Source organism: Urocitellus parryii, chromosome 10 (assembly GCF_045843805.1).
Source record: "Urocitellus parryii isolate mUroPar1 chromosome 10, mUroPar1.hap1, whole genome shotgun sequence".
NCBI classification, from domain to species: domain Eukaryota; kingdom Metazoa; phylum Chordata; class Mammalia; order Rodentia; family Sciuridae; genus Urocitellus; species Urocitellus parryii.
This window is the reverse complement of record NC_135540.1, coordinates 57077595-57105500: the sequence shown is the minus strand read 5'-3', so window position 1 is coordinate 57105500 and position 27906 is coordinate 57077595. Positions and strand designations below refer to the sequence as shown.

Sequence of the window (27906 nt, the reverse complement as noted above, 5' to 3'; positions counted from 1 at the left end):
GACTACATTTCTTTATTCTTTTGCTCAATCACAAGATGGATATTTTCTTTCTTACATGAAAAATATTTTTTAATGGATTTTTTTGGGGAAAAAGACATAATACTTTCTTAATCAGAGTCTTAAGAGACTGTGACATATAAACTACTAAACACCATTAATATAAATGAAATGAAATCCCAACTTGGACTAGGGGTTTTTCTCAGTGGTTGAGCACTTTCCCAGAATGTGTGAGGTCCTGGGTTTGATTCTTAGAACCACAAACACCAAAACCCTAAAAAAATTTAAAAAAAAAAAACACTTACCTTGCCAAAAGAGTAACATTTTTCACTGATGCTAATCCATAGAGCAGTTTTTCTTTTTCTTGAGCTAATGAAGTTTTCTGGTATTGCTCTAGAGTATAGTTCCATGAAACTTCATTTCCAGAGTTCTGCATTCCATACCGATAACCCAAAAGCCGGAGATTGACAGGAATGCTAGACAAGGAAGCAAGGTTTCAGAGATGTCAGTGGCTCATTTCTCAGTTTAAAGTCTTCTAGAAATAAAAACAAGGTGAATAGTCACCTCTTGCCTGTCCTTATCCAGTCCTCAAATAACTGGGAAGCATTCTTCAAGGCCTCTGGGTCTCCCATCTTGCAGGCAAACCCTAACACAGAGGCACGGAGTAACCTTAGAAAACAGGCAAACACAAAGCCAGGGTTTAAGCACTTCTCAACATGCCTTAAAACACACAAATAAATACTAAATGAAGATTAATTTTTAAAAGGTGAAAAATTACTTTGTAAGGTGGTCGCCAGTATCATCCCATCCCAGAGAATCTGCAATGGGCTTCACTTGATCTTGGAAGTATTTCTGAAATAAAAACATCAGGTTATTACCATGAGTAATAATTTGCTACCTATCAACAGTCTCCCATTTATTGTAATCTGCAGTCCCTTGTTGTAAGAATTTTCCTATTAGTTTTGAAAACTCTGGGCCTGACTTTAAGAAAGGAATGTGTTCAGTTGTTTTTTTTTTTTTTAATCATATTACAATTTTGCTTCAATCATGGGGACATAAACCACCTTGGATATCTTTCTCTAATGTTTTACAAAACTTTGGGTAAGCCTTTTTTTTTTTTTTTTTTTTTTGACAAGGAATTGAACCCAGAGGTGCTTGACCACTGAGCAACATCTCCAGTGCTTTTTATTTTTTTGTTTTAAGACACGTTCTTGCTAAGTTGCTTAAGGCCTCACTAAATTGCTTAGGTCAGCCTTGAACTTGTGACCCTTTTGCCTTAGCCTCCCAAGTTACTATGATTACAGGTGTGTGCCACCATGCCCAGGTGTTTTCTTTTGTTTGGTACTGGAAATTTAACCCAGGGGTCATTTACAATTGAGCTACTTCTCCAGCTCTTTTTAATTTTTTTTTTATTTTGAGACAGAGTCTTGCTAAGTTGCCCAGATGACCTCAAACTTGTGATCCTCCTGCCTCAGACTACCAAGTTGCTGGTATTACAGGTATGCACTACTACACCTTGCTGGGTAATTCCTTTTTAATCTCCATTTCTTAGTTAATATATGAAATAAGTAGAAAACACCTGACACAGTTCTAGCATTAAGAAAGTTGTTCAAATATTGATGAAATAATAAAAATAACTGATATTTAGGATTTACAGAGAACTTCCATATAATTTGATCCTCCCAAAGGCAGATGAGTGTTGATGTTCCTATTGTTCAAAAGGAAGCTAAGATTTACAAATATTAAATTAATTGCCCAACGTCTTCATTTAATAAGTGAAAGAGCTAGAAATTCAAATCCAGATTTTGTTTGAAATTACAAGTGAACTTCCAAAGTGCCACAGATGTAACAAAGCAATTCGGAATAACTATTTTACAACAAAATCCTGATGTGGAAATAACAGCCTCAAGAATAAGGAAATATTATATTTGGGGAAGAATATTCATTTTAACAGAGATAAATCCATTTAAGGTAAGATCCAGTTAGTATTTAGAGTTTAAAATATTATAAATTTTAAATAAAATATTTATTACTGTATTTCTTCTAATACTCAAATATATACCTTATGCAATATACAAAACTACACATACTGATATGCTTCAAATTGAAAAAGAAGAGATAGCATCTCCTTAAGATTGCACTTTGTTTTCACTTGTGAGGTAGTGATGATATGTCCCCTAGGAGCTTCTTCCCTCAGAAACCATCCTATTTTACTAATGACTAAACGTTTATATTTTTATTATAGCAGCAACATCACCTCTATCATGGGGTATAGCTCTTTATCATCTTCAAACATGCTAATGATGTAAGTTACGGCTGAAATGGCTCTCTGCCATGGTAAAAAGTTCTCTTCCATTTTGAGATACAGGGTCAAGTTCAGAGCCACATCATAACCCAGCAGTTGAGCTCTTAAAAAACAAAACAAAACAAAACAAAATATGCACACATACATAACTAATTAGAAAACAGATTTTAGTTTACATTTGGCTAAAAGTAGCAACATATGGGGGATCCCCAGTACTCCATGTTAATGAGAATTCTTTTATTAATCAATTAAGAAATTGCACTTACTATTGAGGACCAATCCAAAGGTTTTTGTTCAAAATGATATATGAGTGCGATAATAGAATGAAGAAAACATAATATTAAGATGTACATTTTTAAAAAGTTACTATGGCAAAAATTCAGATGAAACCAAAGCCATTTTGATATGTGGTTAATAATGATGAATAAAAGCTTTTAAATTTTAAGTTCACAAACTGATTAGAATACATAAAGACTTCATTATAAGTGTATTTTATTGAAATCATTTACATTTAATATGAAGAAGAAACATGAAGGGCAGTACGAATCATGGATGCTTTAAACAAAGCATTAAAACTGAGCTTATATTTCCAGTTGTAACATCTATTTTCTTATACATTTCCCAGTAATCTTCATAAATAAAAATGGACTTTTCTCTTCCAAAAAATTTGAAGGTACTATTGACATTTCAAAGTTTAAAGAATCTAACTTCTCCTCTCCTCTAAGACATCTTAGAACCTTTTGAAATCAATATTCTCAGGACTTGTTACACCTTTTAATTGTAGCCTAGATTTCCAAAAGAACGTTAGATGGAAATTCTGTCTTTCCAAATCACATATTGAAAATTTAAATTAAAGATTGATTTTTAAAAATTATTGAATTTAGGATATTGACGCATTGAGTGCTATTATGTTTGAGATCATTTTAAAAATAAACAATAATGTAATTATGTATTGATTCCTCCCTTAAAAGTTTGCTTAGAAAATGTGTGAGTATTGGAAAGATAGGAATATAGTTTGTTTTCAGTTCGAAGATCTGATTCTTCTTCATATGTTCTCAGTTCCTGCTCTGATCTAGAAGGATTTCTATTCAAGATCATTCGGTCTCCCTTAACAAAAGCATAAAGAATTTTGAGAAATGGAGTAGCTTATTATAAAGAATGTTTATTAACTAAAAAATTATAGAATTTTGTGTTGACATTTATGACTTAATTGAAAGTTTTCTAATGTTAGTGATTCTATACTTTCTCAACTGGATATAGCAACATCTAGGCCTATCAATATTTTCTTGGGAAACTTCTAAAGAATAGTTGTCACTCTGAGGATGAAATTAGTGAAGTGGTTAAGAAAAAAATTAGGAAGAATAATAGACTCTGGTCAGAAACCAAGTGGGTCACACATTTCTAGAAAGTGAAAAGATTCAGAGGAATGGGCCTTGGTTACAAAAGCCAAGAGAATTGTCTAATTGGGCAGAAGGAGGAAAACCAAGGATCTAAAGGTCCTGACTAAATATGATATATTCAAGTTCTTTGAAAAATTAATATCCTAGTCTATTATTTTTATCCAAGTACACTTGATATGCAGTGGTTCTACTTTGGTATTGTTAATTTTCTTGATGTCTGAGTCACAGAACCAGAACACTGGACAGGGAGTGAATTGTTGCTGGTGATAATAAATACATGGATAATACTTAAAGAATTAAAGTATTCATGGAAGGCTATGATTGTGGCTCAGTGGTACAGCGCTTGCCTAGCACATGTAAGGTACTGGGTTTGATCCTCAGCACCACATAAAAATAAATAAATAAAATAAAGGTATTGTGTTCATCTGCAATTAAATAAACATATATACATATATATGTATGTATATATATTTAAAAGTATTTATTGAAGTTAAGCTTTGCCAGATTCCACCAGGAAACTTTGAATTGTAGGGGAGTGAGTCCAGCTTAAGGGAAGTCCAGCTGGTTGGTCTTTTGTATTTCTGAATTGACAACCAACTTTTCATTTTCCTCAAAGCACCTTACTTTGAAGTTTCCATTTACTGAATCAGAAGAGCAGTATCATTTAGAGCCAGAATTCTCAAATTTAAGCACACATTAGCAACACCTGGAAGGCTTATTAAATACATAACTGTTTGGCCCCACTCCCAGAGTTTCTGATTCAGTAGTTTTTGGGTAGGGCCCAAGAATTTGCATTTCTCCTAAGTTCCCAGACAATGCTGATATGGCTGATTGGGAACAAGTGTTAAGAAGGTTTTTTTTAATTATTTTAATTGGTGCATTATAATTATACATAATTGTGGGATTCATTATGCCATATTTGTACACATACATAATTTGACCAATCTCATTCCACAGTGCTTTCCCTTTCCCTCCTCTCCTCCCTCCCCCAATCTGCTTGCTCTACTCTAAAAATGGTTTTTAAGACAAAGACAGGCATGGTGGAGCATGCCTGTAATCCCAGCTGCCCTGGAGGCTGAGGCAGGAGGATCTCGAGTTCAAAGCCAGTCTGAGCAATTTAGGGAGGTCCTAAGCAACTTAGCAAGACCCCGTCTCAAAATAAAAAATAAAAAGGGCTGGAGATGTGGCTCAGTGGTTAAGCACTCCTGGGTTCGATCCCTGATACCAAAAAAGAAAAAGAAAGAAAGAAAGACAAACACATTCGGAGGGCCTGCGCCAGATTCCTTCATGGTGCTCTGTGGGTTCCTGGCTCTCCCTTCTCCAGAAAATAGCCCTTGGCCAAACACATCCATCTTGCCAAAGAAATTGTGCAACAGCCACCCGTTCCCAAGGGTTGTCAATTCAGAAATACAAAAGGTCAACCAGCTTCCCTGGTTGAACTTGCTCCCCTACAATTCACAGCTTCCTGCTAGAATCTGGCAAAGCCAGACTTCAGATGAGAGGACATCTTGGGCACCATTTTCCTCCCACCCTTTTCCTGCCCTCCTACCCCAAATCTCATGATTTGTAAGAGAACCTCCACTTCAGTCTCTCCTTCTATGGAACTCAACACCAGAAAACATTCTTACTCAATGTTGGGTTTCAAACCACATTTGTTAAGTCAATTAAAAAAAACTAGATTTGAAGGCCAGGCTTGGTTGAGAATTTTCTTTCTTTTCCCTCTTCCCCCTTACTTCCTTCCTTCCTATATTCTTTCCTTCCCTCCTCCCCTCCTTTCTCCTTCCTTTCTTTCAGGATTGAATTTAGGGGCATTCTACCCCTGAGCTACATCCCCAGCCCTTTTGGTTTTTTATTTTGAGATAGGATCTCACTAATTTGCTGAGGCTAGCCTGGAATTTTTGATCCTCCTACATTAGCTTCCAAAATTGCTGGGATTACAGGTGGGTACCACTGTGCCTAGCCGGATTATTAAACATAAAGTTAATTTTTTTTAACACCTCAATAGACCTGTGTAAATTCCAATCCTTCCACAGGTACTTATCTGCTTAACTGCACATTTCTTCCCTCCTAAAGTTTCCGAGTGGGAAGGACACAGCTGTCACCAGCCTTGGTGGAGTCTGCTCCTCTCTTAATCCAGTTCTCTTCATATGTTGTAGAAGGAAACTGGGCCAGGTGTTAACTCAGGTATTTCCAGCTCTGTGGTGTGATTCTCCATATGGTTTGCTTTTTAAATTAGTTTCACTTTCTTCCTTCCCATATTTCTTAAAAATTTTATGAGGTCATGGCTAAGGAGCTGAGAAATGCAAAAAAAAGGTCTTTTCTATAGTTTGAGCTATTTGTTTTATATCCAGTTCCTGAGAGAAGTATTCAAGAGCTGTTCCCTTCATCTCAGAACAAAAAGAGCCATCTTCATTGTGTTGTGATGGGAATTAAATGATAAAGATACTGCAATTCATTGTAATTTTAACAGAGGCTAAGTTTTGGAAGAGGTCATGGTACACAGTGCATCTGAAGAGTTTTCCAGAAAAAGAAATTCTAAATAATTCTGTTATGTTTAAAAATCCTTATCAGTCATCTTCTTTTACTACTTAGTCTCCCAGGGTGTACACAGTGCTTTATACCTAGTAGGTACTCAATACATATCCATTAAATGAGCAAATCGCATATTGCATTGAAATGAAAAAATTAATCTATTACATATCTGGCAGATTAAACTTGAGAATTCACTAAAGAGCATTATATTCTACACCACCTATAAAGTCTACAAATTCAGAATCACTTTTTTAAATGTATCTTATCTTTGCTGCTAATAATCAATAGTTTATGTATTTTGGTCAAGTAATACAATTTACTGAGCATTTTTTCCAGAAAAGTCATATGGTGGGTGATTTATGTCTATCTCATTTATTCCTCACAATAGCCTTATAAGTTCATTTCCATTTTACTAATAAGGAAATTGAACCAGAGAGAGGTTAGAAGACTTAAGTTTACATGAAATCAGGATTTTAATCAAGTTCAAAAGCCTGCTTTTTAACCTATTATTTCTTCCATGAAAAATGCCAAGGTTTTCTGACTTCTAATATGCTGTCCAGGAAGTCCATGTAAAAAATACTTCTCCTCTGCCTTTTGCTGCTGTTATAGATCCTGCCAGCCATCTCTACCAGCCATCCCTGTAGGCAATATTTATTGAGCATCAACTTTAACAGCCACATGCAGCCATGAGCTGGGTTTGGGTGCCTACCCTCATGAAACTTTTAATTTCATGGGTGAAATGGACAACTGATAAATAATGTTGATTTAATACTGTGGGAGAAGATGGGACCCAAAAGAGGAACACCCAACCCAGACAAAGGAGCCATGGGAGGCTACATAAGGAAGTCACATCTCATTCTCAATATCTTCCCCATATTTAGAGTGAAGTCACTACAAAGTTAGAGAAATAAATGGGCTGTGTCTCCAACTTCTGCAAAGTATTGGGAACTTAATAAATACTTGTTGAACAATCAACTAGTGTTCAACTATCTGAAAAAAATTTAGAGCTACCATGGTTAAGAATCCTCTCTTCCCTTAATTTGTGTTGATCGCATTTTTCTACATACAGATTACCTTCAGATCATGAGAAATAAAAAAGAGAGACAAATTTCTTAAATGGAATCTTATTCTGATAAATCGTGGCACACCATGGCTCCTTCCCCAATGACCTGAACAAGATTTGACAATTCTAGGCAAGTTTTACAATGAGCTTGGGGTCATGAAACCAAATTAATAAAACACATTGGTTACCTTTTTATTAAATCAAATTGTGAAGGTACACTTTTGTGAAGGTACACTTTTGAGCCTTTGCCAATATCACTCCTAATTAGCCCAAGGCCTCTGATCCAGAACAACCCATACTCAAAGTCAATAGGGTGTGTGAGTTTTTGTGTATAAGTGATGGGCTAATATCAGCAGTTTGGTTATGAGGAACACATAAACTTTTTTAAAAAGAGGGCCAATAAAAACAATGATGTTTAAAATATTGGCTTGACTATTTTATTTTTTTTATTTTTATTTTTTTAAAGAAAGAGTGAGGAGAGAGAGAGAGAGAGAGAGAGAGAGAGAGAGAGAGAGAGAGAGAGAGAATTTTAATATTTTATTTCTTAGTTTCTGGCAGACACAACATCTTTGTTTATATGTGGTGCTGAGGATCGAACCCGGGCCGTACGCATGCCAGACGGGCGCGCTACTGCTTGAGCCATATCCCCAGCCCTGGCTTGACTATTTTAAACTAAAATTGATTAATACTTAAATGTTGTAATTCATTTAAGCAAATATTTATGGGAAAACCCACAATATCTTAAATGATCCGATCTCATTATAAAACCTACCTGGCCAAGGCAAAAGCATCATCAATGAAACTTGCACGGTCAGCAGAAGAAAATTGCTGGGAAAAATGAAAAAAAAAAAAAAAGAAGTAAAAAAATGAAACATAGTTAAATGAAAATGTGTTGAGAAAAATTAATATCATTCATTAAAATGCTATTCTTAGAATAAAAATAAAACAATTCATAACCATTGCTGTCTCTTACCGAGTGGTTTGAGAGAAGATTCCCAGCGATCTGGTCCCAAGTTAGTTTTTCATAATTTACACGATAAAACCCAATATGATCTGGATTTATTTTGAGAAAAGTATTTCCACTAGAATCATAAGGGTTCAAAGTGATTCCTGTGGTAGTAAATAAACACTAATGAGAAACATGTTTGCATATACTGTAAACACAGAGAAATTAGACCCAGAGGACAGAAAGAAAAGAAAAGAAAAGAAATATTAGCTCAAGGAGTCAAGTTTTGATTTGGATCCAAAGCCCCAAAGCCTAATTCTTATTTAGTTGCCTAACTTTAGAAATGTCACTGGGGTGAATAAGCTGAAAAAGAAATAAGTAATGTCAATAAGTGTCCTGTCGTTTGTGACTTACATTTCTTACTGGCAGAAGCTTGCCAAATGAATGAAATAATTCTATGCTGGCCAATCCTTTAATAAAATAAAACAACACCTAAAGACAGAGAAGCCTACGCCTTCTGGGATAGTCCATATATTCCAAATCACAATGGATTCATTACATGAAAAGTGTTTATTGTGGCTGCCTGGGGAGAGGATAAAAATGTAAACATTTAACCAACCATTAAAACTGGTGAAAATGGCTATTGCTAAGAATAATGATTTGAGAATCAGTGGTCCTCCTTTTTATTTTTTTATCCTTTCTTTGCAGTGCTGGGCATTGAAACCAAGGCCTATGTTCTCTGGGCAAGTGCTCTACCACTGAACTACATCCCCAGCCCTGGTAAAGCTTTTAAAGTGTCAAGAAGACCTGCAAATGAATTAGAATCCAAATGGAACATTCTTGATTTTTTAATACTTGTCATAATTTTTCTTTCAATTTTGTTTATCTTGGTAAGATCTTTTATCACCTTATTTTGATTATAACAACATTTTTAATCAATGGATTCATCAAATTAACTTTCTAAAGTTACATCCAATATTTACAGAGGGTCCTAGTATAAAGATTTTAGAAGCCCAATACTAAAGGAATAGAGACTTATGTTTTAAATTAAGCATATACACTTAAAATCATAGCTATGTTCTGACATGACCAATATTTGTTAGCATAACTTTCTAATTCCTATGCTTTTTGTTTGCATGGACAATATCCAATTTAAATAATGACGTAAGGATTCTTAGTATATTTGAGGAATTTCAACTAGTTGAGTGTAATGACAATGGAGAAAATACTGGAAAACAGAAGATGAAGCTTGCAATGAAGATCATGCATCGAGAATTCACCTTCTGAGAGGTGGGAAGATAAGGAAGGTTTTTAAGCAGGAAAATAATATGCTCAAGTCTGTTTTCTAGAAAGGTCATTTTATGGGAGATATTTTGGAGGACCTTCTAGAGAAAAGAAGACTCATTTAGAATCCATTGTTATAATGAAGGGCAAGAAGGATAAGGCAGAGATGATGAAAACAGGAGGTGATTACAGGTAAGACCAACACCATCCTTCTTCTGACCTGATGTGGACAGTTGGAGGAAGGGAAAAGGGCTTGCATGATTGGATGAATAATGGTGTTGCCATTCGAGAACAGAGGAAGGTAAGTCAGTTTGGGAGGAAAGATGATTTAACTCTTGGAAGTGTTTGCAAGGTCTGGAAAATATCCAGGACACAGTAGTTTTTCATAATATATGAGCAAGCTCTTCAACAAGACAATACGTTTCTTTAGGAACTTTCAGAGTAGGTACTTGACAAATTATAAACCCTTACCTCACTCATGTAGTATTAATCTTTCTTTGTCATTCTCCCATGGACAAGTTGTTGAAAGGAAGCTAATCTTTTGGCAACCTTATACTTTGAATGTTTGTATCAGGAGGAGAGTCTCTTGCTAAGCAGAAAGCCATATGTTACAGAAGAAAGAATATGAACTTTGGAGTCTGAAAGACTTAGGATGAAGTCTTTTCTCTGTGGCTTAGTAGCCCTGTCACCTTGGCCAGATCACTGGACTCCTGTGTCCCCATTCAATAGGAGTAAAACAGGGATAAAAATCCCCCAGGCCTGTTGCAAAGATTAAATAAGATAACATAGGTAAAGCGTTGGTCACATAGTTATGTGTCCAACAGATGGTAGCTATCTCCATTATTATGAAAGGGGATAGGCTGCCAGTTCTATAAATAGCAAAGCAAATATAAATAACATTGAGAAGTTCCTGGCAATCCATCTAAATACTGCAGTATTTTAGTGTGCTTTATATGTCTCCAGTTAAGCCTGTCTAGAGTCACTGTGATTTTTCTCACTTTATAGATGAGGAAGCTGAGATCCAGGAAGTTAGTAGTTAAGGACTTTCCAAGTTCATGCTACTTTCAGAACAGTTGTCAGCAGCAAAATACTGTCTGGCGGTTTAGTTACATAATGAAGTAAGTAGGACTAAAATATTGAGCCTATTCCTGGTGACACAGAGAAGTACGGGTGTGTTTCTTTTTTTGTTTCTCCATTTACTTTTTATTAGTTTTTTTTCTGACTATTAAGAGCAGTGTTGTTGTTTTTTTATGGAGACTGATAATTACCTTTTCCAAAAGAGCATATACAATCATTCTTTAATGTTACTATTTTTTATAAATAATTATAACAAATTTTAGACAAGAAGACAGCTTGCAATAACCTGAGATTCCTAAAGAATGAAATGTTTTTCTTTATAAAGGCTGTATTGCACTAGTTCTTTGAGCAGATTAAATTTTAGCATGTAATGACAGAGTTTACATCTTTTTAAATTTTGTGCATCACTTAACTAGTAAAACAAAAGACTCAAGAGCAGTACTTTTTGACTCATGATACACAAAATAAACTTAAAGAGCTAAAAATTTCAAACAGGGATGCATTGTCCGTTTGTGGGGTCAAGGAAGAACATTTTAATCTCTGAAACTAAAGGTAACATGATCCATTGTCAAATTGGATAATGTTTACAACAAAATGCCCAATCAAGAAAGTATTAATGATTATATTAGCAATAATTATAGGGTCGCTCCCAGATCTTAGCAAATAGTTTATTACAATCTTCCTGGAAAGAAAGGAGTAGTTTTAATATGAAACAAGCAGGAGTCTGAGAAAATGCCAACCTTTCTGTCATGGGGAAGGATTGTCAGTGGTGATGATTCTGGCAACTGGGAAGAAAAACTGCAAAAGAGTCTTAGATAGTGAAGATCTGCCAGTGTCTCCAGTCTGCCCAGGGAAGGGGCCCAACTGAGATGGCACAGGTGTTCCAGGCTTGTTGACAGTTCTGGTCCTATAGAGAACAGTGTATGTGGCAGGGACTTGTTAGTGGCTCACCACACTGTTCCCTTTTCCTCCTGGGTATAGAGCTAAATTGTACATCTTAGCCTTCTTACAGTTAGGTAGCAGCACACATTGAGAACTGGCTATAATATGTGGGCAAAAGCAATAGATGCACTTCTAGACCTAGTCTCTCAATTAACTTCCTCTGTTTCTGCTCAGATACAAAAGATCTAGCAAGGAATTCTAACTTCCAAGAGGGGATAGAATCCGAAGAAGGAAGAAAACAGGATTGTTATTTGATGGAGAGCCACCCAAGAGAGATGGCAAGTCAGAAATACCTTCTTTGAACTCTTGCACAAACAAGAAACTTTATTGCATCAGGCTACTATTGATAGTTTCTAAGTAAAATAATTACGGTCACCTGGAGGATGCAATATATCAGGCTATCACAGTTTGATGACATCTTAAAATAACTGATTTACCTTAACTCTGCCCTAATCCTTACTAAGTAAACTTTTCCCCTGGGAAGAGACACCAATTAGTTGACATGAGTATGCTGGTTTACTAGGCCAGGATATTTTATCTGTGGGTAAATTAACAAATTAGCATTCTTGGTTAATCTCTTGTATGTTTGGTTTGGGTGAATAAATCTTCCAAGACTTGGTTGACCAGGGCTGAAAAAACAAACTTAGTTTCCAAACCACCAAAATGGTGTCCATAATTATCCAAAGTTTGCACATTCCATGAGGCTCAGGCTGAAAAAATGAAGACCTTTGCTTTTTGTCATTGTATATAAAATTACATGCTCACCATTATTTTGGTAATAAATATTTAAATATAGCCATTATTAATGTTTAGTAAACCCTGTTTTTATGATAGTCAGAACGGTTATTAAAGTATCCAGTGATAGTTGAATCTGGAAGTTAGAGCTATAAAGCCTGTCTATATCTCTCCTAGGCCTCAGCTCCTATGTATTTATGGATGACTATTTAAAAATATTATGTTTTAGCAAGGTGATTACCCAAGATCACACTAAATATTAGAAAGAGGCAAATTAGAAGTAAAAAGGTCCATGTAACACTAAAGGTAGAAGCATCGATAATAGCCAAAATAGTATCTGATACTAAAGAAAGAGAGGTTACAAAACCATACACAGGTGACAGTCCATTAAGCGAGAACTCACCAAACTCTCAGGATGTGCCTAGCACTAGTAATAAGAGTGAAAAGGAGACAAGAAACGAGGTGCAGTTTGTGTCTTCGGAAAGCTTAAAGGTTAATTGAAAAAGAAGAAAGAGAGCATAGGAAGCTTAAATGACAATGATTTTGTTGGAAACATAAAGGAACAATGACAAATGAAACGGCAGCATAAAATATTCTACAGAGAAAGTCCTGAGAAGGACTATGTTTATAATAAAATCCCAACGAGGAAATAACAGCATTGAGGATAAAGAAACATATTTTGGTAAGAATAAATTCATTTTAACAGAGATAAATTCATTTAAAAGAGGCTCTAGTTAGTAACTATAGTTTAAAAGGAAAGGTTTTTAGGGCACCTTGGAATAGCCTGAACAGGTTTGTGATAGAAGTCCTCGTTCATTCATCTTTGGTTAGAGAGTACATGTTTAATTTTTTTCTAATGCTTAAAATATGAATGTAAATAAAAAAGATCTGGGGTGGGAAGGGGGGAAGTCCCACTATTGCCTGGGGAGTTTCTAACTGATGAGTCATCAAAGAAACCAAGAGGAGGGCAGCAGGATTGGTAACATGAGCTGGTTACCCATTCAGTACACTCAGGACATGTTCGTCATCTGTGCTCCGAGCGGAGAGCTGAAGATGTTCTCAAACAGGAAACAGGAACTTATTGCATAGCCTAAAAATGGAGCAGGCACTTTGAAGTAGGAAGAGATGTCTAGTTTGTTTCTGGCTAAGTGGCCAGGAACAGTAACAACAGCAACGGATAAGGGATAAGTTTCTTTTCCTCAAGGAATACTCCGTGGGAGGAGAGACAAAGGTAAGTCAATAGTTACAGAAAAAAAGAAAATGTGTTAAACATAATACTTCAAGGGTAGAAAGGGGTGTGAGAGCTCCCTCTCTCTTTTCTATGCTAACACTCCCTGTTCAGAGTACAGGGACCCCCAAGACTCCATCAATCCTGTTACCCATTTATACTCTATCAGTAGCCCCTGAACTCTTGGCCTAGAAATCCTTTTCTTTAGTAATCTTCCCTGATCCCCCACATCTGGGCTGGTGCTTGTCCTGTGTGTTCCCTTCACTATTTTCAGTTACCACACCAGCCACTTAGGACAGTATTGTATCTACCTGCTGACCTAGCCCTGGACAACTGTCCACACAGGGTAAGGGGTCATGCTTCTCCCCTACTCTCACATTATCTCCAGGCCTACCCCTGTATCTGGCATGTCAGTTAGCTTTAATAAATACTGGCTTGAAAGAAATAACTGATTAATTAAGGGATCAAATTCAACATTCCAAATCTATCTAATGAGTACACAATAAATATTAGAAGGTTGTTTATTCTGATCTCTTAAAATTTACTTATGATGTATTAGAGTGAGCATTAGTTATCTTGAAAATTCACTGCTATGGGATCCTAACGCCATGAAAATGCTGGGTAAACTGTAAGGATAGATTAATTATTCATGCTTTTAAATTTGTAAACAGCAAATGAAGCTGCTTCCAAGACATTCTTCCAACCTTCATTAAACATGGTGACCACTGGGGGGGAAAATGTGGTAAAAAGTTAAACCTCCCAATGAAATCCTAACCTTCTCTTATGTCTTTTACCAGGGCTGTTACATATTCTTTAGTGTGTTCTTTCTGTCTTTTCCATTTTCCTTTGGCAAATGTGCTTACGAATCTGAAAATGGTCGGAAGACAGACCACAAGAGATACAGCTTAGTAGTCAATCACAACCTAAATGAATACAAATACTGAGACAGAATGGTATTGATCTGGAAATTCAGAATGTTGACCACAATGCTATAATAATTGTTACCATAAATGATAAAGGGAAAGTTTCATTGTGATAGCAATTCCTGTCAAGAAGAGCCTAAAGAAGAGTCTTACTTCCATAATAGCAAAGCTGGTAGAGTTTATAGAAAATCTAAAAATCACAAAAGATTTTATAATACAAGTTTTTTTTTTTAAAAAAAGTGGGAAAAAACCTAGGGAAGTTACAGAGAAACTTATACATAAATGATTATAGCAGCACTACTGACAAGAGATGAAGGTACAAATAATTCAAATATCTGTCAGTTGATAAATGTATAAAGAAAGGTCACATATCCATATAATGGAATATAATTTGACAATAAAAATGAATGAAATGCTGATACATGCAACAACTAGGAAGAACCATGGAAACATTAAGCTAAATAAAAAAAGATTAAAAATGCTATTTATATATAAATTATATATAATTATATATATATATGTAATTTCATTTACATTAAATGTACAGAAGAGGTAAATCTATAGATGTAGAAATTTGATTAGTGTTCAATTTGGGCTGAGGCATGGGAGGATGGAGAGATGATAGATAAAGGTAAGGGTTTCTTTCTGAGGTAATAAAAATGCTCTAAATTGCCTGTGCTGATGTGACTATGAATATACAAAAAAAAAAATTGGATTTTACTCTTTAAATGGATGAACTGTGGAGTGGGATGGAGCTTAGTGATGGAGTGTGTGCTGTGCATGTGTATGGTCATGAGTTCAATCTCCAGCACTGTAAAATAAGAAAATAATGGGTAAATTTAAAGGTATGCAACTTATATCTCAATAAAGCTGATTTTAAAAAAAATCAACTGGAAACAGAATAAAATTTATTTGCCAGATGAACTCAGACATAATTAACATTTTAGGATGTTATAGGCATATGCAGCTTTTTCACTGCTGTGACTAAAGGATCTGACCAGAGCAATTTTAAAGGAGGAAAAGTTTATTTGAGGGCTCATGGTCCACAGAAGGCCAATTCTATTCCTGGGGGCTCTAAATGAGGCCCAACATCATGGCGGAAGAGTATAGTAGAGGGAAGCAGCTAACATGACAAACAGAAAATAGAGAGACTCCACTCTCCAGATACAAATATATACCCCAAAGCCACACCCTAATTCCCACCTCCTCCAGCTACACCCTACCACTTCAGTTACCACTCAGTTAATCCCACTCAGGGAGATTAAGTCACTGATTGGGTTGAGACTTCAACTCAATCATTTCTCCTCTGAACCTTCCTGCGTTGTTTCACATGTGAGCATTTGGGGAACAACTTATATCCAAACCATAACCACAGACAAGTGATCTGCTTGGCCTTAAGTAGCCACGGGTGAAAGTGTAAGCCCAATGCTCTCCTGAGACCAAGTCCTGATGGAATGGAGCCAAGGACACAGTCTAGTTTGTCTTACATAAGAAATGTTTTGAGTTGAGTGCAGTGACACATGCCTGTAAATCCAGAGACTCTGGAGGCTAAGACAGGAGAATCAGACGTTCAAGGCCAGCCTCAGGAATTTAGTGACAGCCCTGTCTCAAAATAATAAATAAAAAGGGTTGGGGATATAGTTTAGTGAAGGGCACTTGCCTAGCATGCAAGAGGCCCAGAGTTCAAACCCCAGGACTGCAAAATAAAAATAAAAGACAAGTTTTGAGACATAAAACAAGTACATTGGTAAAAGTATTAAAAGCAAGGTTCTTCTGGGATTAGTGCTAAAACCTGTCTTATTTATTATTTTTTTGGTGACGTGGAGATCTGTGATAATGTCTCCTTGTTTCTATATAACTTTAGAATTTTTTTTTGATTTTTGTATTTGTTCTTTTTAGTTATATAAGAACCACAGAAGAATGTATTTTGACATATTATACATACATGGAGTATCACTTCCCACCTTTGTGGTTGTACATGATGTGGAGTTACACTGGTAGTGTATTCATATATGAATACAGAAAAGCTATGTCCAATTCATTCTCTTTCTTTCCCATTTCTATCCTCCCTCCCATCCCCTCACTCCCCTGGTCCAAGTGTGAACCTTCCCCTCTTCCCTCTCCCTGGCCTATTGTGAGTCAGCATCTGCACATCAGAGAGAACATTTGGCCTTTGGATTTTCCCTCGGGTAGATGAGGAGGGAAAGGCATAGTAGTAAGTGCATACCTTGCTTGTAGAGAAGAAAATGGTTTGGTAAAGTTGGCAAAGAGTAGAGGGGTTGAGGACTGAAGGGAAAAGAGGCTGAAGAGATAAGCTGAAGGACTTCCTGTGAGTTTATGAAGCAAACCATTTAATGGCTCAAAGCAAGAGTATGACTGACCAATCCACATTCTAAGAAGATTACTGGGGAACAGAATGAACAGAGGATGAAGAAGTGAAGGTTTTCCTTAGAACTAAAGCACCTTTTAACCTGGTTATCCCACTCCTCAGTATCTACTCAAAGGACTTAAAATCAGCATACTATAGTGTCGTAGCCACATCAATGTTTATATCAGCACAATTCATACTAGCTAAGCTATGGAATCAACTTTAGAATTTTTCAAGTAAGAAAAAGACAAATCAATGGAGAGAACAAGAGATAAACTTTCAGAAAATGATTGGTCTAATTTAATGAGAACGTTAAAAAAAAATAAAAAAAACACCCAGGCCTGCCACATAACATTTTAAGAAATTCAATGACTTATTTGTTTGGTAAAAAGATAAAAAAGGAAGAAAGAGAGAGGGAAAGATGAAGAGAAGGAAGCAAACTTATACTTTGATCTCCCAAGGCTGGGTATGTCAATCATGGTAAATGATTAAAAAAAAATCTCAAAGTAGAAAAGTCATTATTGCAGATAAAGATTTATAATCATCAATAAATTATTTAAGAGGTTTCTTTAAGCTAAAATTTATTTAATTTTCAGCCTATGGGTAACTCTTCACACTTAGTTTAATGTAGAACACCATTTCAAAGAATAAATCAATCAATTGATAATATTTACCTTCTTTTTCTGACCTATTGTAGAAGGCACTATGTGTTGTATCATTTTCAGTAAATTTAATTGGAATATTCCATGTGTAACTAAAATTTTAAAAGAGAAAAATTTAACTTTATTACTAAAAGATAAAAAATCAAAAATAAAAATCAAGACAAACATGTTTTCCTTATATAATCACCCAATGTATAGTATGCAACCAATACAGTTAATAAATCATATTTTAGTAATAAAAATAGGTCAGGTAATTGCTCTGAATTTCTATAAATTTATGAACTATGGAAATTTGCATCAAAAATTATCCAAAATGAAGATTATTATTCAATGAAGAGCTTTGAGGCTTTGAAATAAAGAAAATGCATAAATATAACATATAATATTGAGCATCTGAATACATGCTTATGTACACTTTATATTTGATGGCTTCTGTTAAGGAGAACAAAACATTGTTAAAATTCAAAAGGCAGTCTGTAAAATTCTGTTAAAGAAATACATTTTAGAAGTTAGATTGAAATTGTACCACCACCATAACCTGCCTCCCTTCAAAGTTTCACGCTCTTTTCTAAGTATCTCTTAGCTAGAATCATGAGAATACATGTGCTCTAAAGGGAAAAATTATCAGATGTTTCAGGGGTTTCCAATTGTTTTCCTTAGCTACTTGGTATGCAGAGGTAGCTTGTATTTGGATATAATATATTCCCAATATTTTAGTCTTGAAATATCAAAAAACAGATCATCAATGCCATTTGATTATTCTCCTCTCAATCACAAATGCATCATCTCATGTATCTAGAGAGAATATGAATCTAGGTACCAATAGCTGGTTTGAATTGCTACTCAAAGTTGGTTTCTCTGTCAACATTCAATTCCTTAACAGAAAATTAGGATTGACATTTCTCCCATTTAGGATATAATAAAATTTGTCATTCAAGAATAGATTTTTGCTATCTATGTGAAAAAAGTAATCCTCTGCTTTATATTATTGAAGTGTTTTAAAGGACTTTTTACTGGGTCCTTTGGAGTATTTTATTGAAGTGGAATTTTTGGCTATAAATTTCATAAAACCAGTACATAAATTATTTCTTGGGTCCTATTGTGGACACAGCTTGATGCTTATCCCCTAGAAACCCAGATTCCAATGTGCTTTCCCTGGAAGCAACCAAAACCTAAGTCTCTCTGTCAGAGGACTGTCCTCAAACTGCCTGAGCAGGAAAAACAGAAATTCCTGGGAATTTGCATTCTTCTGGATGCCATCCTTAGTTAACAATGACTGATTGGTATGGGTTGAAAGTTGAGAACCTTTCTTACCCCATCCATCGGGAACACTCTGGAACACTCTGAAGTGTTCTGCACAGGTTCCAGAAATTCTCTGCAGGACTGAGCCAGTTACTGTGCAAAGGACTGCTTCATATAGCACCTCTGATGGACTGCCTTCCCTTCCCCTCCCTTCCCTATCCCATGCCCACCGTGACCATCCTTCCTAGAGACACTTCCTAAGGAGTCACTTTCACTCACATGATCATCTCAGGGTTTGCTTTTAGGGAAGCTATCCTGAGAGCCCTTGCAGCCTCTCAGAAGACAGGCATTGTTAAATAACCACAACCTACATATTTTGCTCTGTCGCTGCTCTGTTAATTTGATGCTGCCATGCAAACTAATATTTCTTCATCTTTCTCCAGTGCCAAACGTAACGGAAATAACAGAGGATGCTGTGTTGGGATGTGCACAATGTGACTTCACATCTTGGCTATCACCCTAAAAAACATGGTCAGTAGGACTACACCATGCCTAAAAGTGGACAGAAGCTATACTACCAAGGTCATGTATAAAAATATTTCCCTGGGCTGGGGTTGTGGCTCAGTGGTAATGTGTTCGCCTAGTACATGCGAGGCGCTGGGTTTGATCTTCAGCACCACATACAAATAAATAAAATAAAGGTATTGTGTCCAACTACAACTAAAAAATAAAAAATAAATAAAAAAAAATATTGCCCTGAGGATTTTAAGATCATCCTAAGACAAAAATGAATACAATTTGGTAATTTTTAGTATCACACAATCTAACCTAATCTAAACTGAGTAAAATAAGAGATTTGGGAATACAAAATTTCAAGAAATGAAAATTACATCATCTAAAATTTATGAGTATCAAGATTTGTTTTTTAAGTGTGTGATTAAGGTACCATGAAATGGGCTCCATCAATACTAAAAGTGGCCAATCTAGTTTTCTCCAAGGAAACTGACTTTAATTACCCCCTGAAAGACACACCGACTCCCTTCTTCTGCCTGTTTACAATGGATGGACTTTCAAGGCAAGAAAACTTGTCAGGGCTGGGGTTGTAGCTCAGGGATAGAGCGCTAGCCTGGCATGTGTGAGGCCCTGGGTTCCATCCCTAGCACCATATAAAATTAAATAAACAAAATAAAGGTATATATAAAAAAAAAAAAAGAAAGAAAGAAAGAAAACTTGCCCGCTGGAGACGTGGTAAGTGGCCCATTTGTAAGAGAAGGTTGCCGCCATAATGTTAAAGCAAAAGCCTACGCATGGATGGGTCCTTTGAATTATAAAAGGTTCTATTCAGTGAATACTTTCCTCATCTGGATTACTTAAACAGTGAGAAGCATACTTAGAAGAGGCCATTCATCTCACAGTACAACTTGACAGATCACCCAACAGGAACACATCTGATCAGAGAAAAGATGAACCTTGGGGTTGGAGATAGGTCCCATTTCTTTCTGGGTACATGATTTGATTTAAAAAAAAATAATAATAAAGTGAAGAAAACAGTATTCTTTCTTATTTCTCAGGAGCTACTGATGATTTTTAACAAATATTCTCAACAGGGAAAAACCTATTTTCTAAGTTTCTTTTCCTATTCATGCATAACATCCCCTTGCTTTTGTTTTACAAAACTGGGACAAGTATACTGATTTTTGATAAATGGTCACCAAAAATCATGCTTCTATGAATCCAAATGAAATAAAAATAGTATCTGAAAGTAGGAATTCAAGAAAAATATTAGAGAAAAATGGGTTAAGATAGTTTCATACTCTTAAGTTTCATGAGTAAAATTCAAAGATATATTGTAATTTATTGTAGAAAGTGATTTTATTCTTGATATATTTAGCTCACTTGGTAATAATTTTTTTGTTTTGTTTTGTTTTTGTGGAGAGGAATTTATAGCCAAAGAGTAGTTAAAATCCAATCAACACTGGTTGACTGTCTTTGGTTTAACAAGTCAGTGGACAGGAGACGGGGGAAACATATTGAGGAACTTTCACAATGGAACTTATTTTGCAAGAGAGAATGTTTTGTTTTTGTTTTTTTCCAGTGCAAGGGATTGAACCCAGGGCCTCACCCATGTTAGGCAAATGCTCTACCACTGAGTTTCATCTCCAGCCCAACAAGTTTTCTTTCTTTCTTTTTTTCCCCCAAATATCTAAAGACTGTAGAAGTATTTAATACGACTAATCTAATTTACTAGAACATGAAACAATAACTACAAAAGAAATAGTTCATAGTTTACAGAACCATCACAGAAACTGTTCTGCTGACTTTTGTCATTGAATTATCACCTGAAAGTAAGTCAAATCTACATTTCAATCCTGTATCATGAAGAGGAAAGAGTGAAAAATAAAGAGGTTTTCTCAATTTCAGTCTTTCCCCTTTGAAATAAAAAGTAAAGAAGTGTACACATACACTCCCTGGGCGTCTTCATATTGGTGTGGGTTCTGGTATTATCCTTGTGCTGGTGTGAACTATTGATTTTCAGAATTTGTGTTACAGGAAGACACCCAGCTTCTTGGAACCTCATTGTCTGTGACAGAGCTGAGCTCCTGAGGTTCCCGCTCAGGCTGATAATGGCCTACCAGGTGAGTGCCTCAGGCTTTTCCAGCCAGCACCTTAGAAATAGTTAATTTCATAATTCTGAGTGCTCTCCATTCTCTCATACCTTGGACAGTAAAGTGTTTTGGCAATTTTATTTTTTTTAAATACCCGAGTGTGCTGTTAGTGTGACTGAATTCTCAAAGTCCTGAATTAAAAAAGAAGTTGTTTTCTGCAAATTCATCTGATTAAGTCACTTGCATATTATTTGTTTATTTACTGTAGTACTGGGGATTGAACCCAGGGGCACTCACCACTGAAGGACACCCTCAGTCCTTTTATTCGTTTATTTATTTTTAATTTTGGGACAGGGTCTCTCTTGCACAAGCTGGCCTCAAACTTGTGATCCTCCTGCCTCAGTTGGAAATTATAGGTGTGCACCACTGTACCCGGCTGTTGTTTATTTTTTAATTGAAAATGTTTAACTGAAATCTTTGGAATATCTACCACAACTTCCAGCCACAGCCACCCTCCTACTCTGGGCCCATCAATCCCAGTTGTCACATGAGTCATTCACTGCCATGTCATCTTACTTGGCCTCCCTGATTCCACACATGTCCCCATAGTGTAGCGAGCAAGGAACTTGGAAAAACGCAAATCTTGCCAATTCTCTCCTTAAAATCCTTGAATCTGCACATTGTTGTCCAAAATCTTTCATGTGGCCTGCATACCTGTCCCTGCCTTTCTCCCCACCTTTGTCTCCCACCACTTTTCCAGTTGCTCTGCTTCCAGTCTCTTGGAGCCAGACTGCCTTCTGTTCAGATCAAGGCTCTATCATTTACTGTGCGTGTGAATAACCTTGAATAAGTTAATCTCTCTCTCTGCCTCATTGTCCTCAACTGTTCTCATCAAACACATCTAAAGTGCTTAAAATAGTGCTGGCTACTTAGTCAAGGTTTAGTAAATGTTACACATTATATGCACAAAGCTCCTTTTAAACTTTTGAGGACTTCCTCCATATTATAGTTTGCTTTACTCCCTTTGCACCAATTTGCTCACCTTCAATATCTCATCCTGGTAAACAGATGTTTTCTGTGACCTCATCCCCGCCATCTCCATCTCCCATCCCTCTCTCCCGATTAATTCAGGCTCAGCCAATCAGTGGGCATGTATGACAAGAGAGAATAATTACCAAGAAACTTTCCCAAAGAAATCTTGTTTCACAAGAGAGAAATATTTTTAAATTTTAATATCAAACAGCTCCAACACTATTATAAAGTTAGTGAATGTAATTTGCTAGAACATACAATAGTAACTATGAAGGAACTGGTTCATAGTTATTAAACACTTTCCAAAATACTTTCTTCATAGCTTAAGATTCTCATTCTTCATGTTATTCTAATTGCTACTAACTAATTGAGCTCACCAAATGACTTATACAGGAATTATAAAATAATGCCAATGAAATCATTAAGAAAGAGAGCAGAAGGACGATTCTCTTCAGTGAGAATCAGGCAATGGAGATTGCAGAGCACCTGGGTGAGCATGAGTTCAAATCCTCTTTACCCCAACTAAATATTTCAAAGTTGCAAGAAGGGACAATAAAAATTGGAACTGGATGAAACCGGAACAATGTCCGGGGACCAGTGATAGGCTATGCAGCTCCTGTTCACCTAGTAACCTACCTAGGAGGGACTCAGCATGGTCAGCTGGCCAGGATGATATCCCCAAAATGTTGTATACAGTTTGGGTGTCCTGAGAGTCTGATTTTTACCTTTCAGTTGGTGGGGTGGTTGGCACCCCAGAAATGTATACAAAATAAGTTATGCAGAAATGCTCATATCATCAAGACTTTGTACAAGTTGAACTTGTGCAAATGGAATGAGTTTTGAGATCACTGGCTATGCTGTACATGCTGTATCAACTTTTACAGTCTTTGGAACATTTTTAAAAACCTAGCACATCAGAGAACACAACACATTGGATTTGTAATATTAATTAAAATATTTAGAAAACCTGAACTCAGTATCCATGTTTCAATTGTCTAGAAAAATCTTGCTTGGTAAAGTTGAGGATTTGATTTTTAACATGATGAAAAAATGTCACTCTAATTTGATAAACTGTATTTGTATTTTAAATTGTTAATTTCTAAAAATATATCAAATAATTTCAAAAAAAGATTTATAAACCTTTAGGTGTTTGTATTTGGAAATTAGAAAATAATTTAATGAAATTGTAACTGGTAGTGTTTAGAAGAATTTGATTCTAAGTTTTTATAAATGCTATACACAAAAGAACTTGATTAAGCTCCTAAGTGCTGCATAAATGCTCAAGAGAATTAAATTTATGAAATTTTTACATAAACTCATCATTAATCACAAACTAGGAAACTGTTGAATAACCACATTTTCCTTCCCATCTTCCCCACCCCAAGGCCAGCACCTTATTCAGCGTCTCCTTTTTTATTTTTATTTTTTAAAAATATTTATTCTTTAGTTGTAGGTGGACACAATACCTTTATTTAATTTTTATGTGGTGCTGAGGATCAAACTCAGTGCCCCACCCATGCTAGGCGAGTGCTTTTCCTCTGAGCCACTACCTCAGTCCCTAGCATCTCTACTTTTTTTTTTTTTTTTTTTTTTTTTAGAGAGAGAGAGAGAGAGAACTTTTTTAATATTTATTTTTTAGTTTTTGGCGGACACAACATCTTTGTTGGTATGTGGTGCTGAGGATCGAGAGCCGGGGTTGCACGCATGCCAGGCGAGCGCGCTACCGCTTGAGCCACATCCCCAGCCCCAGCATCTCTACTTTTAAGTGCTTCTGGTTTTAGTTCTGCATCCTAACTTTATTTATTTATTTTTGTTTAAACAATATGTATTAACTCATCCACTGGAGGGTGACTTGGTGCGCTTATGTTGCTTTCTTTTCTATTTCCCTTTTAAAACTTAACCAAAAAAAATTAAAATAAAATGATTTTTAGTTTTCTATAGGTTACAATGTACCCCTAAATAATATTCTCATTCCACCACTCTTGCTTCATGAAGTTTTTACCACTTTCCTAACTGTTAAGCAAGGACAGTCCCTGGAGGGTTGCTGCTTAACAATCAGCTCTCAGAGGACAAAACAGCATTTGCCCATTTTCACATGATGCTCCCACTATTTCCAGGGTTGAGCTACCAGAACAGCAGCACGGACGGACAACACGACGTCACCAATCTGGGAAGAGACCTGTCACCACTGAGTAAGTACCCCACACTCTCTTCCACTTTTTCTCCCTTTTCCACCTCCTCTTTTCTGTCAGGTTTTCTTTTTTCTGATTATAATGGTAAGATAGGTTATATTTCCAATGTATTCTGCCACCATAACAACACCGTTACATGTTATCCATTGGTTGATTATAAAAGTTGAAAGCCAATAAATAACACTTATGAAAAAGGTCAATGCTATAGTCTGGGAGTCCTAATGAAATGGAAACGCTTAGCTCTCCTCCACTGTTTTGGTTTACTTCTTTAGTAAACAGCCCTCTGTACTCTTGCCCCAGGGTCACAACCAGATTTCTTAGAGTTCTGTGTAGAGAAAGGACTGGTAGTGGATGGAGAAAGTGGAAGAGCACAAGTCCTACTTCTAGACGTCATAAAAATTGTCCTACTTTCAGCTTGGCTTCTCACTCCTGCTGTGCATTCTTCATGCTGACACTGAGCCCTGACCCTGTCTAGGGACAGGGAGGTCCCTTTACTATCATCTAGCTGCATTTTCCTCAGTTGGTTTTCTGTCAGTATTTCTCCTTCTGTTTTTATTTCACAAAATTCTGTGATGAATGTAGTCCCACCCATTTATTTTCCTTACTCTTAAGGGTTTATTGATTTTAGTACATTCATTCCGCCACTCATTCATACGTTGGGAAGAGCAGCGTGTGCTCAGTCCACCATTTTGAACCTGGAGACCACCTGGCTATTTGAACACATTGATCATGTACTGGAGAGCAATATCTAAGCAAATGACGGGTATTTCTGCCAAATTTCTACTTTTTTTCTGAAATGAATTACCCAAAATCTGAAGGTGGCTGGGAAGGATCAGCTCTTGAGTCCAGCAGAAAACGCTTCTGTGTGACACCTGTTTTATTCACATTTAGCACAGGATAACCCATCTGTCTAGTCCAGGTGTCCATTACTTCTCTCACCGGCTTCTCACTTGCCTAAGATTAAAAAAAAGAGAGAGAGAGATTAATTAATTTACAAACAAGGGGAAAAAAATAGAACAGTCAGGGAAAGAAATGACTAGTAAATCTTCTGTAAGTCAGAACAAGAAATACTTAGAGGTATACTCCTCCTTACCTCTTCCAGTGCTTCCCAAAAATCTGAAGTCTTTGCATTCCTGAAGTGGAATCTTTCCAAGTAAATCTGTATGTAAAAGATAACAAGTACTTTGGAAGTCAGTGCTGCCTTTTCAAAGTTCTATAACATGATTTGAAGCCCTACTCACAACTGCTCAATTCTGCCTCTATAACAAAAGCAACCACAGGCCATGTATAAATGAATGAGCATAGCTTTTTTTTTAAAAAAAAAACCATATATATGCACACTCATATTTGAATTCTATGTAATTTTCATGTTATGAAATATTCTATTTTGATTTTTTTAACCATTCTCAAATGTAGAAAGCCCTTTTACTTCACAAAACTTAGAAAGTTGGGTGGTAGGCTCGATTTGGTCTATAGGCAGTAGTTTGCTGACCTCTGCTCTAAGGAAATAAATGTATAGTCTTTTTAACAATAACAATAATAATGATGATGGATGGAGTGAGGACATTATTAAACTTAAAGAATAAATCTTTATTCTTCAAATAATAACAAAATATGAATCTTTAAATAGAAGGCTCCCTCTTTGGGCTATTCTGTTCATAAAACCTTTTTATGTATATGAATTTTCAGATCTAATGTGATAGAGCCCCAAAGAAAATTCCCAGTCTTCTCATCCCATATCTGGACACTGCTTGAGGTTCTGCAGGAAACTTTCTGAAGTTTCTTTTGTCCTGCTGCATCACTCCTGTTACTTTCTAGAATTATTTCCCATTTAAAATGCAGACATCTAAGCCTGACATGGTAGTTGCATGCTTCTACTCCCAGATACTTGGGAGTCTGAGACGGGAGGATTGCAAGTTTGAGGCCAGCCTTACAATTTAGCAAAGTCCTGAGCAACTTAGTGAGACCCTGTTTCAAATAAAGAAAAAGAAAGAAAGGAAGAAAGGAAGGGTTGGGAATATGACTCAGTAGTTAATCACACTGGGTTTAATCCCCAATACCACTCCCTCCCCCTCCTAAAAAAAAAAAAAAAAAAAAAAACCCTAAAATGAAGAAATCTTAGATATAAATAGAAACTTCTTTTTTTAAAAAATGTTTTTTTTCCAGAGCTGGGATTGAACCAAGGGTGTTCTACCACTGAACCACATCCTCAGCACTTTTTATTTTTTTATTTTGAAACAGGATCTCTCTAAGTTGCCTAGAATGGCCTCAAATTCAGGATCCTCCCGCCTCCACTTCCTGAGTCTCTGGAATTACAGGTGGATGTCACAGAATCTCTGACTCCTTAGGTGTTCTTCATAGTTAACTTAGCGCATATCATTTTCCCTCTTAGGTTGCTGTAAATTTTCAATAGGTGCTGTACCTAAGTCACATTATCTTCTAAACTCCTCTCCAATCCAAGCACAGAGAAATTAAACAAGATCTGTGAGACCCCAGGAAGCCTGGGGGAGCACGGAGGCCCATTTGAAACACTGACTTCTTTAAATTCTTTTGATTAATTCACTTCTCAGCACTACCACCAGAGGGCAGGCAAAGGAAGAGAGAAGAAACTCATTTTTAGGTATTGATTCCAGAGTATTGCACTAATCATTCATTATATCTTAAAAAAAAAAAATCGAATACTTGGTATGATACTACTTGGTATGCCTATATGTTAATGACAATTTATATTGACGAGTATCTTCTTAAAATTAATTTAGGTTTTATTTGTATACTCACAAGGTCTTGAGCTTAGAAACAGGCAATCTTGGATCTAGAAGGACTTTAAATATTACTTAGTACATTGCCCACATTTTTTTAGATGAAGAAAACTGTTCTGTTTAACTACCTTGAGTGCCTACAAAGGTGAAGAGATTTGCCTAAGATTACTATGAAGAGAATTCTGAATCATGGATCAGTATGTGTGGATTTCATCATGGTGGTTGTTATTTTTTTAATTGCAATTTATTGCTTCTCTGAAACTAGAGGCTGAATGGAAATTTATATAACACTATATGAAAAGGTGTTAATTTTTATTTTGCTTAGATGACTGCTTTTGAATATTCTGTTTGAAGAACTTTCCTTCTTTACCACAAATAATCACAATGTAGTCATTCCAGCTAAAGTTATGCAACACAGTCCCTCATAAGCCGACATTCGTGAGCACAGAAGGAAAGGAACAGTGTTTCTATTGCTAGTATTCCCAAAAGGAAAAACACATGAGCACATTTTCCAGCTCAGCATTCCTGTCTTACCAGGGATACTATTAATACTACAAGAAAAATAAAGTATTATCTTTCTCATTTCTTTTCCATAACCACATATTGTTACTAA

General features: G+C 36.1%; 1 protein-coding gene and 1 long non-coding RNA gene across 2 annotated transcripts in view; one reads left to right on the top strand and one right to left on the bottom strand.

Moving 5' to 3' along the window:
• Positions 1 to 27906, bottom strand: part of Enpep (glutamyl aminopeptidase) — an 80574-nt gene that overhangs the window by 12648 nt on the left and 40020 nt on the right. Inside the window, exons 9-17 of the mRNA XM_077803216.1 lie at positions 25628 to 25693; positions 25340 to 25488; positions 17475 to 17554; positions 8271 to 8407; positions 8070 to 8125; positions 2255 to 2405; positions 776 to 849; positions 562 to 666; positions 303 to 473 (exon numbers count right to left, since the gene is read on the bottom strand). Coding sequence (XP_077659342.1) covers positions 303 to 473; positions 562 to 666; positions 776 to 849; positions 2255 to 2405; positions 8070 to 8125; positions 8271 to 8407; positions 17475 to 17554; positions 25340 to 25488; positions 25628 to 25693 — 989 coding nt within the window. The remainder of the gene's footprint in view (positions 1 to 302; positions 474 to 561; positions 667 to 775; positions 850 to 2254; positions 2406 to 8069; positions 8126 to 8270; positions 8408 to 17474; positions 17555 to 25339; positions 25489 to 25627; positions 25694 to 27906) is intronic.
• Positions 19176 to 24534, top strand: LOC113198043 (uncharacterized). Its single transcript, XR_003302794.2, has 3 exons — positions 19176 to 19235; positions 21255 to 21340; positions 24460 to 24534. It is a non-coding gene; the product is annotated as an uncharacterized LOC113198043 (long non-coding RNA).